This window comes from Theobroma cacao, chromosome 9 (assembly GCF_053813885.1).
Source record: "Theobroma cacao isolate CCN51 chromosome 9, ASM5381388v1, whole genome shotgun sequence".
NCBI classification, from domain to species: Eukaryota; Viridiplantae; Streptophyta; class Magnoliopsida; order Malvales; family Malvaceae; genus Theobroma; species Theobroma cacao.
Window position 1 is genome coordinate 40955863 of NC_142647.1, and position 16325 is coordinate 40972187.

At 34.4% G+C, this 16325-nt stretch overlaps 1 protein-coding gene across 1 annotated transcript; it reads right to left on the reverse strand.

Annotated features, from left to right (window-relative positions):
• Positions 1 to 15602: 15602 nt before the first annotated feature.
• Positions 15603 to 16232, reverse strand: LOC148760971 (uncharacterized). Its single transcript, XM_088809716.1, has one exon. It carries the CDS (start codon positions 16230 to 16232, stop codon positions 15603 to 15605), a length of 630 nt encoding a protein of 209 aa, XP_088665842.1.
• Between the last annotated feature and the right edge of the window lie 93 nt (positions 16233 to 16325).

Below are 16325 nucleotides of genomic sequence, written 5' to 3' on the forward strand. Positions count from 1 at the left end.
TCTTTGAGCTTTCCATTCTAGACCATTCATCTTTGGAGTATTCTTTACCAAAAAGAAAAATGTTTAAGCATTGTGAGCATTTTAGAGTAATTTTTAATATATAAAGAAAAACCTTTGAGCATTTTGGGTATTTTTAAAGCATTTTGGAGTGATTTTTGATATATGAAGAAAAACATTTGAGCATTTTGAGATTTCTTTGTGAAGTAGGCATATTCGTTAATTATGTCTTTAAATAGAATATGGTGTATCGTTTGAAGTTGTTAATCTTGTTAAATGGAATTCAGTAGTTTTAGTGATTTTTAGGCGTTACATAATCAGTTTTTGGGCATTGTGTGATTAGTTTTCGACATTATGTTACAAATTTTTAGGCATTGCGTGACTGACTTTAGGCATTTCTTGCCTAATTTTAAAGCATTGCATGACTAATTTTTAGGTATTGCGTGACTGGTTGATATGGCATTACGTGACTTGTTAGTAAGGCATTGTGTGACTAATTAGTAAGGCATTGCATGACTTAAGCATTGCTTACAAACCAATCATGCAATGCCTAAAAAGCAGTCATGTAATGCTTAAAAATCAGTCTGACAATACTTAAAAATAAGTGACACAATGCCTAAAAACTAGTAATGTAATATCTAATAACTAATTGATTTTCCTGCTCGCAGTTAGGTTTAAGTCGCCAAAATCATACAGTGTTCTAATGTATAGATATGTCTAATCAATTTCAACTCTTTAACTTTGAGGTTCTATGAATAAACTAATAAACCAAAGAACCTAAAACACATACTTTTTTTTTTTTTTTGCTAAGCCATGAAATTGTGCATTTCATAAAAGAGAGATTACAAAACTCCATAACCCTCCAAAGCAAGACAAATTATATCCTTATCGGGAGAGCCTTTCTCACTCCCCTTATGCAAAAATAAAATATACTCCTTTTACAAAATATTCCTTGAACAATTCCAACTTAAAATCCCATAAAAAGAAACAAAATCTCCAACAAATATGTTTATCAATCATCTCAATCCCAGACACAACAAAACTGTGAACCACCATAAAACCCATAAAAAATGCTTTAGTTGTTCCTTATCCTTGAGCCTATTATCTTAACCAATGTGATCCAACTTATCAACAATAGCATCTCCATCGTAGCACACGTTTCGAAGCAAGTCATCACCAGAAAACATCCAGTTACCACATTCATCATGCTAACTACAATCACCATTGAAGAGCAAAATCGCTATTCATCGCCCTTGAGAACCCTAAGATCTACCATCCAAAAAAATAAAACAAAATAAGAAAGAGTTTGATATCATCTCTGCTCTTTGGGACGGGAAGAAAGAACTGGATAGTAAGATAAACAGTATTTGGCCAGAGAGAGAAATCAGGATTTAATTTTGAAATTTTTGTCTAGATGGTGGGATAGAGAAAACTGAAACCATTTTAATTTTTTTTGAAATCATTTAAAGGGCATTGTTGTCAAGTCATGCCAAAAATTGGTTAAAAATAGTTAAAATTATAATGAATGATATTTTTGAATTAGGCTTATGAGGAAGGTTATCTCTCTCAATTTCCTCTTGATAAAATTCTATAATTGACTCAAAGTGGTAGCATAAATCTTGAAAGGCCCACTTTAACAATATCCATATACCCCAAGCAAATTGACAAGTGCCAAAACAATGGAAAATAGTTTCCAGTTCCACTCTATAAAATGCACAACAACGTTCTATATTAATCCTTCTTTGTATGAGGGCTTCCTTTGTAGGCAAAGCTTCCTTAAACATTCTCCATGCAAACAACATTAATTTTTGCGAAACACTTAATGTCCATAATTTTTTTCCCAATTCCTTATATGCCTGATGATGAGCTACCCACTACTAGATTTCTCATAGAAAAGCTTAGCATCCATTACCTTGATTTCACCGTATACTCACCATATTTATTGCCAAACCAAATTTGGCTATCTTTTGGTCTTCTAAAGCTAAGCGATATGGATAATATAAAACTGCACTTATACGGTAGAAAATACAAACTCAATCTCTCTTTATTCCAAGTCATCATATACACATTAATTAATTCACTCACAACCATGTTATCTCTAACCTCATCACAATAGGCTAACACATTCATGGGAGTTTCATATGGTATCCATTCGTCAACTTGCACCCTAATATTATTACCATCCCCTACTTGCCAAATTAATCCTTTTTGAAAGACAAATTGACTCTCCTTGATATTATGCCATATATAACTAAGATTGAATCCTATTGGGACATCCATAAAAACAACATGAGAAAAATAATGTGCCTTAAGAATTTTGTAAGTAAGGGCAGATACTTTTTTTTGCAATCGCCAACCTTGTTTTCCTAGCATAGCCAAATTGAATTTCTTTGTATCTCGAAACCCCATACCACTATAGGAATTCCAACTTTTTCAGTGAATTTTTGTTGCATTTTTTGTACCACCCCACCAAAATTTTGCTATTGCTGAATCTATCTCATTGCATAAAGAGTCAGGCAATTTGAAGCAACTCATCACACAGGTAGGAATCGCATGAGCCACTGCTTTGATCAACACTTCATGGCTAACAATGGAAACCAACTTGTTCTTTCAATTTGAGATTTTCTTCAACACCTTTTCCTTCATGTAACTAAAGATTTGCTGCTTGGAACCCCCACAAACCAATGGCATGCCAAGATATGTCCCACCCCAATTGCCATTATTGATTCCCAAGATTCGACAAATTTTTGCCTTTTCAAAATCACTAATATTGCTACTGAACAACACAACAGATTTCTCAAAGTTAATTTTTTGACAACAACTTCATATCTTTCAAAGATCTTAAAAACTTGAGCTTCTTGGCCTTGGGCTTTCCCAAAGATCATGCTATTGTCTCCCAAAAACAAATGGGTAACAATGGGGCTTTTTTTACAAGCTTTGATTCTAGAGATACTTCTACTAATTGTTGCATTCATTAATAAATTGGATAGAGCTTCTGTTACTGGAACAAATAAAAAAGGCAAAAGCGGATCACCTTGCCTCAACTTCTTTGAAGGTGCAAACTTGTTCCCTGGTCTACCATTAACAAGAACAAAATAAGTAACTGAAGTAATGCATCTCATTATCATCTCAATAAACATACTTAAGAAATCTAGTTTTTTTAAGATGGATTGTAATAAGACCCATTCCACCCTATCATAAGCCTTACTCATATCAAGATGAATAGCAAAATAACCAGTCTTACCCAACCTCTTATTATGTAAATAATGTATTATTTGATGTGTTGTAGTGACATTATCAAAGATTAGTATCCCAAGAACAAAAGCACTTTGATTATCAAAAATAAGAATATGCAAAATAGGTTTCAACCTATTGGTAATTACCTTTGGTGCAATTTTATATATCACATTGTATAGTCTAATTGGGCGGTATGGACTTACTAACTTGGGCTATGAGACCTTCGGGATAAAGGCTATGTATGTGTGGTTTATCGCCTACACATCTAATCTTCATGACAAAAAATCAACCACCAACTTATGAACATTTCTACCAATTTTCTCACAATATTACTGATAAAGATTGTTGGCAAACCATCTGGCCTTAGACCTTGTTGGCTCCATTAGTTTTTGATGATAATAAAACATTCTCATTCATTTATGTCTAACTATGCTACTTGAGTGTGCAGGATGAAAAATGTATGCCAATAGTAAATTAATCACTAGAAGGCAAATATCAATCTTATAAGAATGAGAAGCTAAAGTTGAGCCACAAAATAGAAGCCTCTTAGTTGGATAAAGAAGAAAATTACTCAACTAAAACTCAAGAATGAAGATGGTCGGTTTAAAAACAGAGATGACTTGATCGACTAAGAAGTATTGTTAGTCAACTAAGAGCTTACTGCCAAAAACTGGATTTAGAGACAGAGATGACTTAATCGACTAAGAAGTATTGTTAGTTGATTAAGAGCTCACTGCTAGAAATTGGGTTCAAAGATAGAGACGATTTAATCGACTAAGAAGCATAGTTAGTCGACTAAAAACATTATATCTGAAGATTTGAATTTAAGCATTAAAAGATAGATTAATGGCTAGAACCATTCTAAACTATTTTCCAACAGTCAAAAACTGTCAAACATCCATCAGAGTTGGTTTTTCAAGTATAAAAACCCTCCCTAATAGCTAAAAACTAAATTCGAGGCTTCCAAGAACAAAAGAGCTCAAAAGCAGCAAGAAATTCTCTGCATACTTTCTGCACTTCACTCCAATCTTTGTAATTGAGATAAACACTTCACTTTGTACCATTCAGATCAGGTTAGTGATCATAGGTACATTCTTATTTCTTTTCTCTTTGAACACTTAAAGTGAGTGAGTCACTCTAAGGGATTTATTCAAGATTGGGTTAGCTTGATTAAGTGTATAGGTTCTAACTCAGCCTAGGAAAAGTTAGTTTTGGGTTTTAGTTGATCTCGAGAAAAACCATTGCTAAAGTTTGTGGCTAAACCTATGAAAAGCCATTGTAAAAGCTTGGTGGGAGCTTGGGAATTCCACCGTTGTAGTGATTTGGTTTGGAAAATCCTTTGTTGAACAATCAAGGTAGTGGATGTAGGTCTTTGACCGAACCACTATAAATCTTTGTGTATTGTTTGCCCTATTTTACTTTTCATTTCATTATTCCTTATATTATTCCTTCATCTTGCTTTGAAATTCTCATTATTGACCTTTAACTTGCCCCCAATTAGAGATCAAGTTTAGTAAGAGCCAAAAAGTGCTATTCATCCCCCCTCTAGCACATTTCTTTGGGACCAACAAGTAGTATCAGAGCCTATCCCTCTTTCTCAAGGCTTAACATCCTAAGGGAGATCCTAATGGCTCTTCAAAAATCAGTAGTTGTTGAAAGACAGTCCACAAATAAACCACTTCTGTTAGATGGCTCAAATTATCCTTATTGGAGCATTAGAATGTCAATCTATAAAGGGCAATAGATTATGAGATGTGGGATGTCATCACGGATGGACTTTTCATTCCCTCAACTACAAATGTAGTGACCAATGAACTAATTATTAAGCCAAGGTCTGAATGGATTGAAGCTGAAACCATAAACAAATTTTAAGGCAATAAACTTTTTGCATTGTACTTTAACTCCTACTGAGTTTAACAAAATGTTAAGCTGCACAACAGCTAAACAAGTGTGGGACAAACTTAGAATTATCCATGAAGGGACTTCACAAGTCAATGAGTCCAAAATAACTCTCTTAACTTATAATTATGAGATGTTTAAGACGAAACCTAGTGAAGATATCACCAACATGCTAGATAGGTTCACTAATATTACCAATAAACTCAGTCAGGTAGGCAAACCATTTCTCGAACATGAAATTATCAAAAGACTTCTTAGAAGCCTACCTAAAAATTAAAAGCCAAAGGTGACTGCCATTCATGAAGCCAAGGACTTAAATGTCATCACACTTGATGAAATATGCAAGTCTCTTCTTACTCATGAGTTAGAGCTGGAAGAAGAAAAAGAAGAAGAAGACAAGAGAGAAGCAAAAGAAAAGAAGAAAAGCATTGCCTTAAAAGCAAGCATTCTTGAAAAAGGAATGGACAATTTATCTTGTAATGATGATGAAGAATTGGCTATAGTGGCAAGAAGATTCAAAAAACTTATGGGACAAAGAGACAAGAGATTGGCTAGGAAAAGGTACAGAAGAGATCAAGGTTCTTCATGGAGAACTAAAAATAAAAATGAGTCCAACAAAAAGGAAGAGGTTATATGCTTCGAATGCAAGAAGCTTGGACACTTCAGGTCAGAATGCCCCTTGCTGAAGGAAGAAACTCTCAAGAAAAATAGAAAATCGAATAAGGCAATGGTGGCTGCAACCTGGTTTGATAGTGATGTTTCAAGTTCAGATGCTGAAGAAGAAAAAGTGGAAGAAAAAGCAAATTTATGTTTGATGGCAAGACATGAGGAATCTGAGGTATCTTCAGCTCTTTGTGATATTTCTATTGATGAACTTCAGGAAAAATATGAATGTCTCTATGATGAATTCGAAAAACTTGCTTCAAAATATAAAGTTTTGAAAAGAAAGACTGCATCTCTTGAGATAGATTTAGAAAATATAAGACATGACTTCAATTCTATTTTTAAACAAAGAAACCTTCTTCAAACGGAACTAGATCATTCAAAAAAAGATTTTGAAATTCTGAAATTGGAATTGGAAAACAAAACTGAAGCTTTACAAAAAACAGTTGATGAAAATACTACTATTTAGAGTTTGAGAAAAGAAACACATACTTTAAGAAAAATTCTATTAATGTCTTATCTAGATGTTATATTTGTGATAAATTTGGTCATCTATCTTATGACTATTATAGAAAAAGAAGCGCACTGAAAATAAAAAGGATTTGGGTTCCAAAAGAATCCTATGTAGTAGCTAACCTTTAAGGACCCATCAAGGTATAGATTCCTATTAAGAAAAATTGAATATCTGTCTTACAGGTTGAGCTAAACCAAAAAGACATATGCTCAAAAGCTCAATTGAAAGAAAAGCAACCATGGTACATGGACAGTGGTTGCTTAAGACACATGACTGGAAACGAAATGTTGTTTGCTCAATTGGACAAGAAAAAAAGAGGTACTGTATCTTTCAGAAATGATTCAAAAGGTAGAATTCATGGTATAAGAACTATTGGTAAGAATTCTCAAGCTCAAATTAGTCATGTGTTGCTTGTTAAAGGTTTAAAACACAATTTATTAAGTATCAGTCAATTGTGTGATAAAGGTTTTAAGGTATGTTTGGATTCAAATAAATGTGAAGTGATAGACATTAGTACCAACAAAACTTCATTCATAGGAAAACAAATCAAAAACATGTATGTCATATTTCCTAAAGATCTTGAATTAAATTGTGAAACATGTCTAATGGAAAATGATAGAAATGATAGCTGGTTATGGCATAGAAGACTTGGACATGTAAGCATGCATACCATATCAAAATTAATGAGAAAAAATCTAGTTATTGGATTACCTGAACTTAAATTTGAGAATGATCAGATTTGTGATGCTTGCTAACTAGGTAAACAAGTTAGAACATCCTTTAAAACCAAGAAGATTGTCTCCACCTCTAGACCTCTTAAACTGCTACATATTGATTTATTTGGTCCAATTAACACAACGAGCCTAAGAGGCAAATCATATGACTTTGTGATTATTGATGACTACTCTAGGTATACTTAAGTCTACTTTCTTGCTCATAAAAATAATGCTCTATCTGCATTTGTTAATCATTGTAAGAAGGTTCAAAATGAAAAAGGACTTGTCATAGTTAGCATTAGGAGTGATCATGGAAGTGAGTTTAAGGGAGATGAGTTTGAAAACTTTTGTAATGAAAAAGGGTTAGATCATAATTTTTTAGTGCCTATAACACCTTAACAAAATAGGGTTGTAGAAAAAAAAATCGAACTTTAAAAGAAATGGCTCGAACCATGCTTTGTGAAAACAATCTACCAAAGTATTTTTGGGCAGAAGCTGTCAACATAACAGCCTACATTCTTAATAGAGTCTCAATAAGGGCCATGATATTAAAAACCCCATATGAACTATACAAAGGTAAAAAACCAAACACTTATCACGTTAGAAGTTTTGGTTGTAAATGCTTTGTATTGAACAATGGAAAACATTCTCTAGGAAAGTTTGATGCTAAGAGTGATGAGACAATATTTCTAGGATATGCATTGAACTCAAAAGCTTATAGAGTCTTTAACAAAAGAACTTTAACAGTTGAAGAGTCTATCCATATAGTTTTTGATGAATCTAATACCTTACAAAAGGAAGTTCTTGTTGATGAAAATGATGCAGAGGACTTTGAAAGACAAATAGAAGAAATGAGCCTAGAAAACAAGAAAAACAGTGAAAAGAACTCCTCTGGAAGAGAAACAGAACCTCCACCTTTAGAAACTCTACAAAGGACTGAAAATCAACACATTGATCTTCCAAAGAGCTAGAAATATATTAAAGATCATCCACAAGAGTAGATCATTGGTGATCTTACACAAGAAGTCAAAACTAGGAAAGGAATTAGAAAAACAAGTGAATTCTCAACTTTCATCTCATAAATCGAGCCTAAAAGCTTTGAAGAAGCAAAAAAAGAAGAAAGCTGGATATTGGCCATGCAAGAAGAACTTGAACAATTTGAAAGAAACCATGTATGGACACTGGTTTCTAAGCTATTCAATCACCCAATTGTTGGCACAAAGTGGGTATTCAAAAATAAGGTAGATGAGCAAGGTAATGTTATTAGAAACAAAGCTAGGTTAGTGGCTCAAGGATCTAACCAAGAAGAAGGCATTGACTATGATGAAACTTTTACCCCTATTACTAGGATTAAAGCCATAAGATTATTGCTTGCATTTGCATGTTTCATGAACTTCAAATTATTTCAAATGGATGTGAAAAGTGCATTTTTAAATGGTCTCATTCAAGTAAAAGTTTATGTCAAACAACCCCCCAGATTTGAGGACTTTGAAAAACCTGATTATGTTTTCAAACTACATAAGGCCTTGTATGGACTAAAACAAGCTTCAAGGGCTTGGTATGAAAGACTCTCAAAGTTTTTAGTTGAGAAAAGGTATATTAGAGGGAGTATTGACACAACACTGTTTATTAAAAAATGCATCAATGATTTAATTGTTGTTCAAATCTATGTGGATGATATTGTGTTTGGTGCTACTAATGAGGCTTTATGCAAGAATTTTGTTGAAGAAATGCTGGGTGAATTCGAAATGAGCATGATAGGTGAACTGAAATTCTTTCTTGGGCTTCAAATCAAACAATGTAAAGATGGCATCTTCATCAATCAAGAATATACATTCAAGACATGTTGAAAGAGTTTGATATGCTGAAGCTGAAATCAATCAACACACCAATAAGTCCCTCTACCGAGCTTGATAAAGATAAAAAAGGAAAAAATGTTGATCAAAAGCTTTATAGAGTTATGATTGGATCTTTGCTTTACTTAACTATTAGCAAACCTGATATTCAATTTAGTGTATGTTTCTGTACGGTTTCAATAACAACCTAAAGAGTCACACTAAACTGTAGTAAAAAGAATCTTTAGATACCTCTTGGACACACAAAATTTAGGATTGTGGTATCCTAGAGGAACATCTTTTAGTCTCATTGGATATTCAGATGTTGACTTTGCTAGAAGTAAAATAGATAGGAAAAGTACTAGTGGCACTTGTCAACTTCTAAAAAACATGCTAGTATCTTGGTCAAGTAAGAAACAAAACTCGGTTGCACTTTCCACAGCTGAAGCTGAATATGTTTCCTTAAGTAGTTACTGTGCTCAAATTTTATGGATTAAACAACAATTAAAAGACTTTGGAATAACCATGCATAATATACCAATATTTTGTGATAACAAAAGTGTCATTAATATATCAAAGAATCCAGTTCAGCACTCTAGGACCAAACATATTGAAATTAGACGTCACTTTATTAGAGACCATGTGATTAAAGGAGATATTAAGATTGAGTTTGTTAACACCTTGCAACAATTAGTTGCTATAATCACCAAGGCCTTAAATGAGGAAAGATTTAATGAAATTAGGAGAAATCTAGGAATGGTCAATATACAGGAGCTTTAAGAAAATTTATGAGCTTTTCATTTATAAGATAGTAGGTACTTAGTTGATTAAAAGTATCGCTTAACCAACTAAGAGCATTCTGTATCTTTTTGTTAATAGACTTAGTCGAATAAGAATAACACTTAGTCAGTTAAGAAACTGAAATAAAAATGATAAAATTTAAGGAAAAAGAGATAGGTATACCAGATGAAAAAGAAAAGGAAATACTGCTAAACTAAAAATAAAAAGAGAGGTAATTTTTTAATTTTGAAAATGAGGGTAAATGACAGCATTTAAAAGGGGGAGTCTGACGATTATAAAGGAAAAATAACTTCCCTAAGCTCCTTCTCTCTCCATTAGAAGCCACTCCTTTGAAAACCAAAACCCCATTTCTCTTAAACTCTCAAACCCTAAGTTTGAATCCACTCAAAATCGATTGTCAAAACCACTTTACCTAGTAATATTTTGGAAAATAAGAAAAGTAAACAACCCATGGAAGAAAGTCCACCATCCAAGATTCAAAAAAAGAGGAAGAAGGATAAGTCAGCCTCGGTGACAGAGAAAACTGGAAAAAAATAGCAAGAAATAGAACAAAAATCAGAGAAAAAGAAGGAAAAAGAAAAACTCCTCAGAAAAGGTACTCCTCCATCCACCAAATTTAGAAATAAAACCTATGAGGATAGGTTTAGGAAGAAAGAAAATGCACCGATTTCATGTGGAAAATACATTGACTTGGATAGCTTTAATGAGGTGCCAGAAATTAAAAAAGGTTTATCGGATTATTTTGAAGAGATAAAATTGAAGAAATTGAGCACTTTTAAGAATAGAACCTATAGTACCAACTTAGTGAAGGAATTCTATGCTAGCATTGCACTAGATGAAAATGAACTTAAGGAACCTGAGGATTTTGTTGATGATGGTCTGAATGTGTTCTTGAATGGAAAGGAGTTTGTGGTCAAGGCCACAGATTTGGGAAGTCTACTCAAAGTTGAGTGTGAAGAAGGAGAATATGAAATTCTTGAAGATTATGATTCTTCATCTCTGTGGGAAATAATAATAGGGAAAAAGGAAAGATATTCATCCAAAAGTTATGCCAATTTCATTAAAAGCCCTCAGATTAAGATTCTGCATTATTTCATTGCCTTTATAATACATGGAAGAAGCGGTAGCTTCAACTACGTAAGCCTTCAAGATATGTGGCTAATAGAGCATGCCTTTAATGCTACCCCCCTTAACTTAGGCAGATTCATGATAGAAAGAATGAAAAGAACATGTCAAGTTAAGAAGGTAAATCTACCGTATGGAAACATAATTACCTCTCTGATTAAGAAAAAGGGGATATGGAGTTCAAGATATAAAATAGACCAAGTGAAAAGTAGGGACCAAGCAATCTATCTAGGAAGCTTGCCAAACCTAAACCCTAAACTAGAAGGAGAAAAGTTTGTCAAGACCCTCAAAATTGCTCTAAAGGATGAGCATTCCACCCTTGCTTAGACTCAGACAGCTTCCTGCTAGATTTCGAATGAAATGATTCTAAATTTGCTAATGAGAGTTGATGGGAAACTCATTAACCAATCTGCAAGGATACAAAAAATTCAAGATAAGTTGGAAAAGCTAGAAAAGGTGATGAAAGAAAAGAGAAAAATAGCTTCTGGACCTGCTATTGAAGACACTTCTGCAACACCAAGTATAGCACCAGCAAAACAAGCTACTGAAAGTCCTGACCTCCAAGCTGAAGGTGATAAACAAGAATTTGTTCTAGCACGAAAATCTCCCATTCTTGAGCCCCAAAATGAAGAAGAATCCAATGAAGGCACTGAAGTACTTAGATCCTTTAATGACAACTCTCCACCACATGATGAACCATAACCAGAAAAACCATCTCCTCCCAACTTTGAGGAAGTTTCAATAATGGATGTATTTCACCAAATGGTCAAAGAAGAACAAGCAGAAAGAGAAGCAACAAAGGATAAAGATCAGAAGTCAGCATCTACAAGGGCTTCTCCTGAGTTAGTTCACATTGCCAGAAAAAGTGGACCTATTAAAACAGAACAAGGGCAAGCAGCTGCTTCTACCAAAGATAAATCCAGACCTACTGGTAAAGGCAGGAAGACCATGGCAATAAAGACAAAATTTCTCAAGAGAAGAAAGTATTCAAGAATAGCTGAGAAAGCCAAACCCTTAGTCCAATCTTTTGCTCAAAATCCCCTCCAAATTTTAGACAAATCATCCCCTGACTCCTCATCAAAAAGAGCATCACTTAGGCCATCTCCTAAACCCTTCAATGTCCATTATGGCACTGATGAGTCTAACCTTTCTGATTCTTCTCAAACCAGTTGACCACCCTTATTTTTTGCTGATGACAAAAAAGGGGAGTAATATGATCGAAAGCTTAGGGGAGATAGAAAGTAAAAGAATTTTAGGGAGAAAATAGAAGTGATGTAGGGGCAATTTAGGAATTTAAATCTAACTCTGACGATATTGAGCTATTTATGTTATTTTATGTACTGATGGTTGAAAACTGATGCTGATAACTTGCCGATAACTTATGTTTATGGTTGTTCTGTTGAATTGAATGGAAACTGTTTCTAAAATAAAAATGGATGTTGCTTATGTGTTTATGATATATGATATTTCTGCTGGATGGTTAATGGTATTTATTTTTGGAATGGACATGAAAATATGCTGATGACAGTGAATGATAATTCTGTTACCTACAGCTGATTGTTATGTAAGGCTGTATAAAAATATTTTGTCAAATGATTGAATCTATACTTGTCATTTTCTTTAAGAAATAAATAAAAACTTGTTAAAATGAATAATAAAATTATGCATACTCTAAGGGGGAGCACATACTCAAGGGGAGAAAATCCTCATTTTGTGCAGAACAAAAAGGATCTAATAGACATTGTGCTAAAAATCAATGAATGTTTTGTCATCATAAAAAAAAAAGAGATTGTTGGCTCCATTAGTTTTTAATGATAATAAAACATTCTCACTCATTTATGTCTAACTATGCTACTTGAGTGTGCAGAATGAAAAATGTATGCCAATTGTAAATTAATCACTAAAAGGCAAATATCAAATCTTATAAGAATGAGAAGCTAAAGTTGAGCCACAAAACAGAAGCCTCTTAGTTGGATAAAGAAGGGAGTTAGTCTACTAAAACTCAAGAATGAAGATGGTCGGTTCAGAAATAGAGATGACTTAATCGACTAAGAAGCATTGTTAATCGACTAAGAGCTTATTGCCAGAAACTGGGTTCAAAGACAAAGACAACTTAATCGACTAAGAAGTATTGTTAGTTGACTAAGAGATCACTGGCAGAAACTAGTTTCAGAGACAGAGACGACTTAATCGACTAAGAAGCATAGTTAGTCAACTAAGAGTATTCTGTCTGAAGATTTGAATTTGAACACTAGAAGACAGATTAACAGTTAGAACCATTCCAAACTGTTTCTCAATGGTCAGAAACTATCAAATATCTATCAAAGTTGGTTCTGTAAGTATAAGAATCCTCCCCAACAGCTAAGAACTAAATCCAATGCTTCCAAGAACAAAAAAAGCTCAAAAACAGCAAGAAATTCTCTGCATACTTTCTGCACTTCACTTTAATCTTTGTAACTGAGATAAGTAAGTCACTTTGTATCATTCAGATCAGGTTAGTGATAATAGGTACATCCTTATTTCTTTTCTTTTTGAACACTTAGAGTGAGCGAGTCACTTTAAGGGATTTATTCAAGCTTAGGTTAGCTTGATTAAGTGTATAGGTTCTAACTCAACCTAGGAAAAGTTAGCTTTGGGTTTTTGTTGATATCGAGAAAAACTATTGTTAAAGGTTGTGGCCAAGCCTATGAAAAGCCATTGTAAAAGCTTGGTTGGAGCTTGGAAATTCCACCATTTTAGTGATTTGGTTTGGAAAATTCTTTGTTCAACAATCAAGGCAGTGGATGTAGGTCTTTAACTGAACCATTATAAATCTTTGTGTATTGTTTGCCCTGTTTTACTTTTCATTTCATTCTTCCTTATATTATTCCTTCAACTTCCATCGAAATTCTCATTATTGACCTCTAACTTGCCCCCAATTAGAGATCAAGTTTAGTAAGAGTCAAAAATTGCTATTCACCCCCTCCCCCTCTAGCATATTTATTTGGGACCAACAAAGCTTTCATAAGAGGCATTTGGAATAAAGCCTCTTAGACCTCATCCAAAGAGATTTCAGCTTCCAACGTCTCATTAAGTGCATTAGACATCTACGGCTTAATAACCATTAGAACATCATCAATCTAATTCAGCCTTGAAGAATTGAACAAATTAAAGTAAAATTCACCAACCTTCTTTGTAATTTCTTCTTGATCGTCAATCCACTCTACACCAGCTCTTTTCAAAACCTAGATGGTATTTTTCTTCCTACATTCCTCAACTTTGCTATGAAAAAACTTGGTAATCATGTCACCCTCTCGCAAGCAATCTACTCCAGATCTCTGTTTCCACATTATTTCCTCACATCTTATTAAATCATTAATTTTATGCTAAAACTATTTAACCAGGTGAAATTGACTCATTGATTTGTGGGCCCCCTATAGCTTAGACTTGAAAGAATTAAATTTACATTTTACCATTTCAAGCTTGTTCAAGAATTCTAATGCCGATAGGTGTTGATTGCCCACTACTTCCGATATAAGTTTTTCACAATTTATATCATTCAACCAAGCTGCTTCCAAACAAAATCTTCTTTGCCATCTAATTGTTCTTTGACTAAACAAGTCAATCTTTAAAACAAAATAGTCTGAAACTCCCAAAGCTTTAGTGTGAACAACATGCTGTGGATACATATTTCTCCAAGACATGGAAGCCAAAGCTCTATCAAGCCTGCATCTAATTGTTTCATCGCCCTCTCCATTATTCCACCACATAAATAAAGGACCTCTGAACCCCAAATCTAGAAAACCACACTCACTACTAGCCTCCCTAAACTCCCTCATCCTTAATTCACTTCGTTCCACTTCTCTGTCTTTCTCACTAGTAAAGAAAATTTCGTTTAATCGCCAAAACACAACCATGGTAGTTGAGATTTCTCCTTAAGTTTTCCAAGTAGATCCCAACCTATACGTTTATCTGTCGATTGTGGGTACCCATAAAAACTTGTTAATCTCTTCTTCTGTCTTCTAAGAATTATTTCTACATCAATATGGTTAAGGGAAAAAGTTTTAATTTCTAACAATACTTCCTTTCTCCATAATAAAGCAAGACCACCACCCCTACCAATACCCGTTACGTCAACAGTCAAACAACAATCCATACCCAACAATACTCTCGAACGTTCTATTTCACTAGTATACTTTCTTGTTTCCATTAAGAAAACTACCTCGGGTTTTATTCTCCTCAAATATTTTAGAAGTTCTTGATTTGTTCGAGGATTTTCGAGTCCTCAACAATTCCAGTTCATAATCCTCATTTATCTAAGTGGCGCTAGCCGCCAGGACCATCGTGCACCGCTAGTTCAACTTGAAATTCACCGCAGTTCTTATTCTTTTTCCCATTAACCTTTATTTTTACGTTCTAATCCTTCAGTTTTCTCTTTAAATTTCTCCTCACAACTAGTTTACAATTTGGTCTAGGACCATCTTGCACCTCAACATCAACCAACACACCTTTCTCACCATTCAAATCTGCATATTCCTTTGGATCCACTCGATTCAATACAAAGGGCTTTTCGGGGTTTACTGTTGGCAACTGTTCTCTACCTTCGACTGACACCTATTCAACTTGCACCTGTTCTCTACTTTCATATGGCACGTAGTCACTTGTCTCTGGCATATTACCTCTTGCCACTGATTTTGAATCATCCATTCGTTCGATTCCATTCACATCATTCTGTTCATCACCCATACCTTAAGATTGAGCCTGCTTTAATATTTCACTAAGCGTGGCTGAAGTGAAATGACCCCCACTAACCTTTTTCTTTTTATATCCCACCCCCTACGAGTGAACATCCGAGTTCTTCCATTGGCTTTGTCCATGACCTTCGAATTTAATCTCCACTTCCTTTCTTCTTTGTGAGGCTATTAGAAAAGCCCCATATTGTTTTTGAACCTCCGTACCATTCTCATCGAGGCATGGTTGGTTACAGCTCTGTTCATGAATGCCACACCTAAAGCAAAACTTTGCCAGCCTCTCATAATGGAAGGAAATCCACTTAATGTGACCATCATCCATGTGAATCATAATTCCTCTCTTTAAGGGCTTTGTTAAATCAATAAGGACCCTAATCCTCGTATACTTTCCTTTGAGATCCCCACCGTCCCCATCCACAGTAATAAACCAGTCAGTTGTGTTGCCTATTACTTTTGCAGTTTCCCTCTCCATTAGTTTAATCGGAAGACCAATAACATGTATCCAGAGTTCTTCATGCTTGAAGTTCACTTCCTTTGGTTCCATTGACTCCATGTCAAACTCTTTCAACACCACTAGGTTTCGATCAAAGCAGCATGGTCTACCAGCTTTAATCCGATCAAAATCCTCCTTATCACTGAAGCTAAAGAAATATTTGTTTTCCCCTATTTCCTTCGCCGTTAGTTCTCCTTTAGTTATCCATAGGTTACCCAACATTTTTATCATTGCTTCCCTGTAAATCTTCTTCCCCTTCCACACTATTCCCAAAAGGCAATAATCGTTGCTATTTTTTGATGAACTTGAACCATT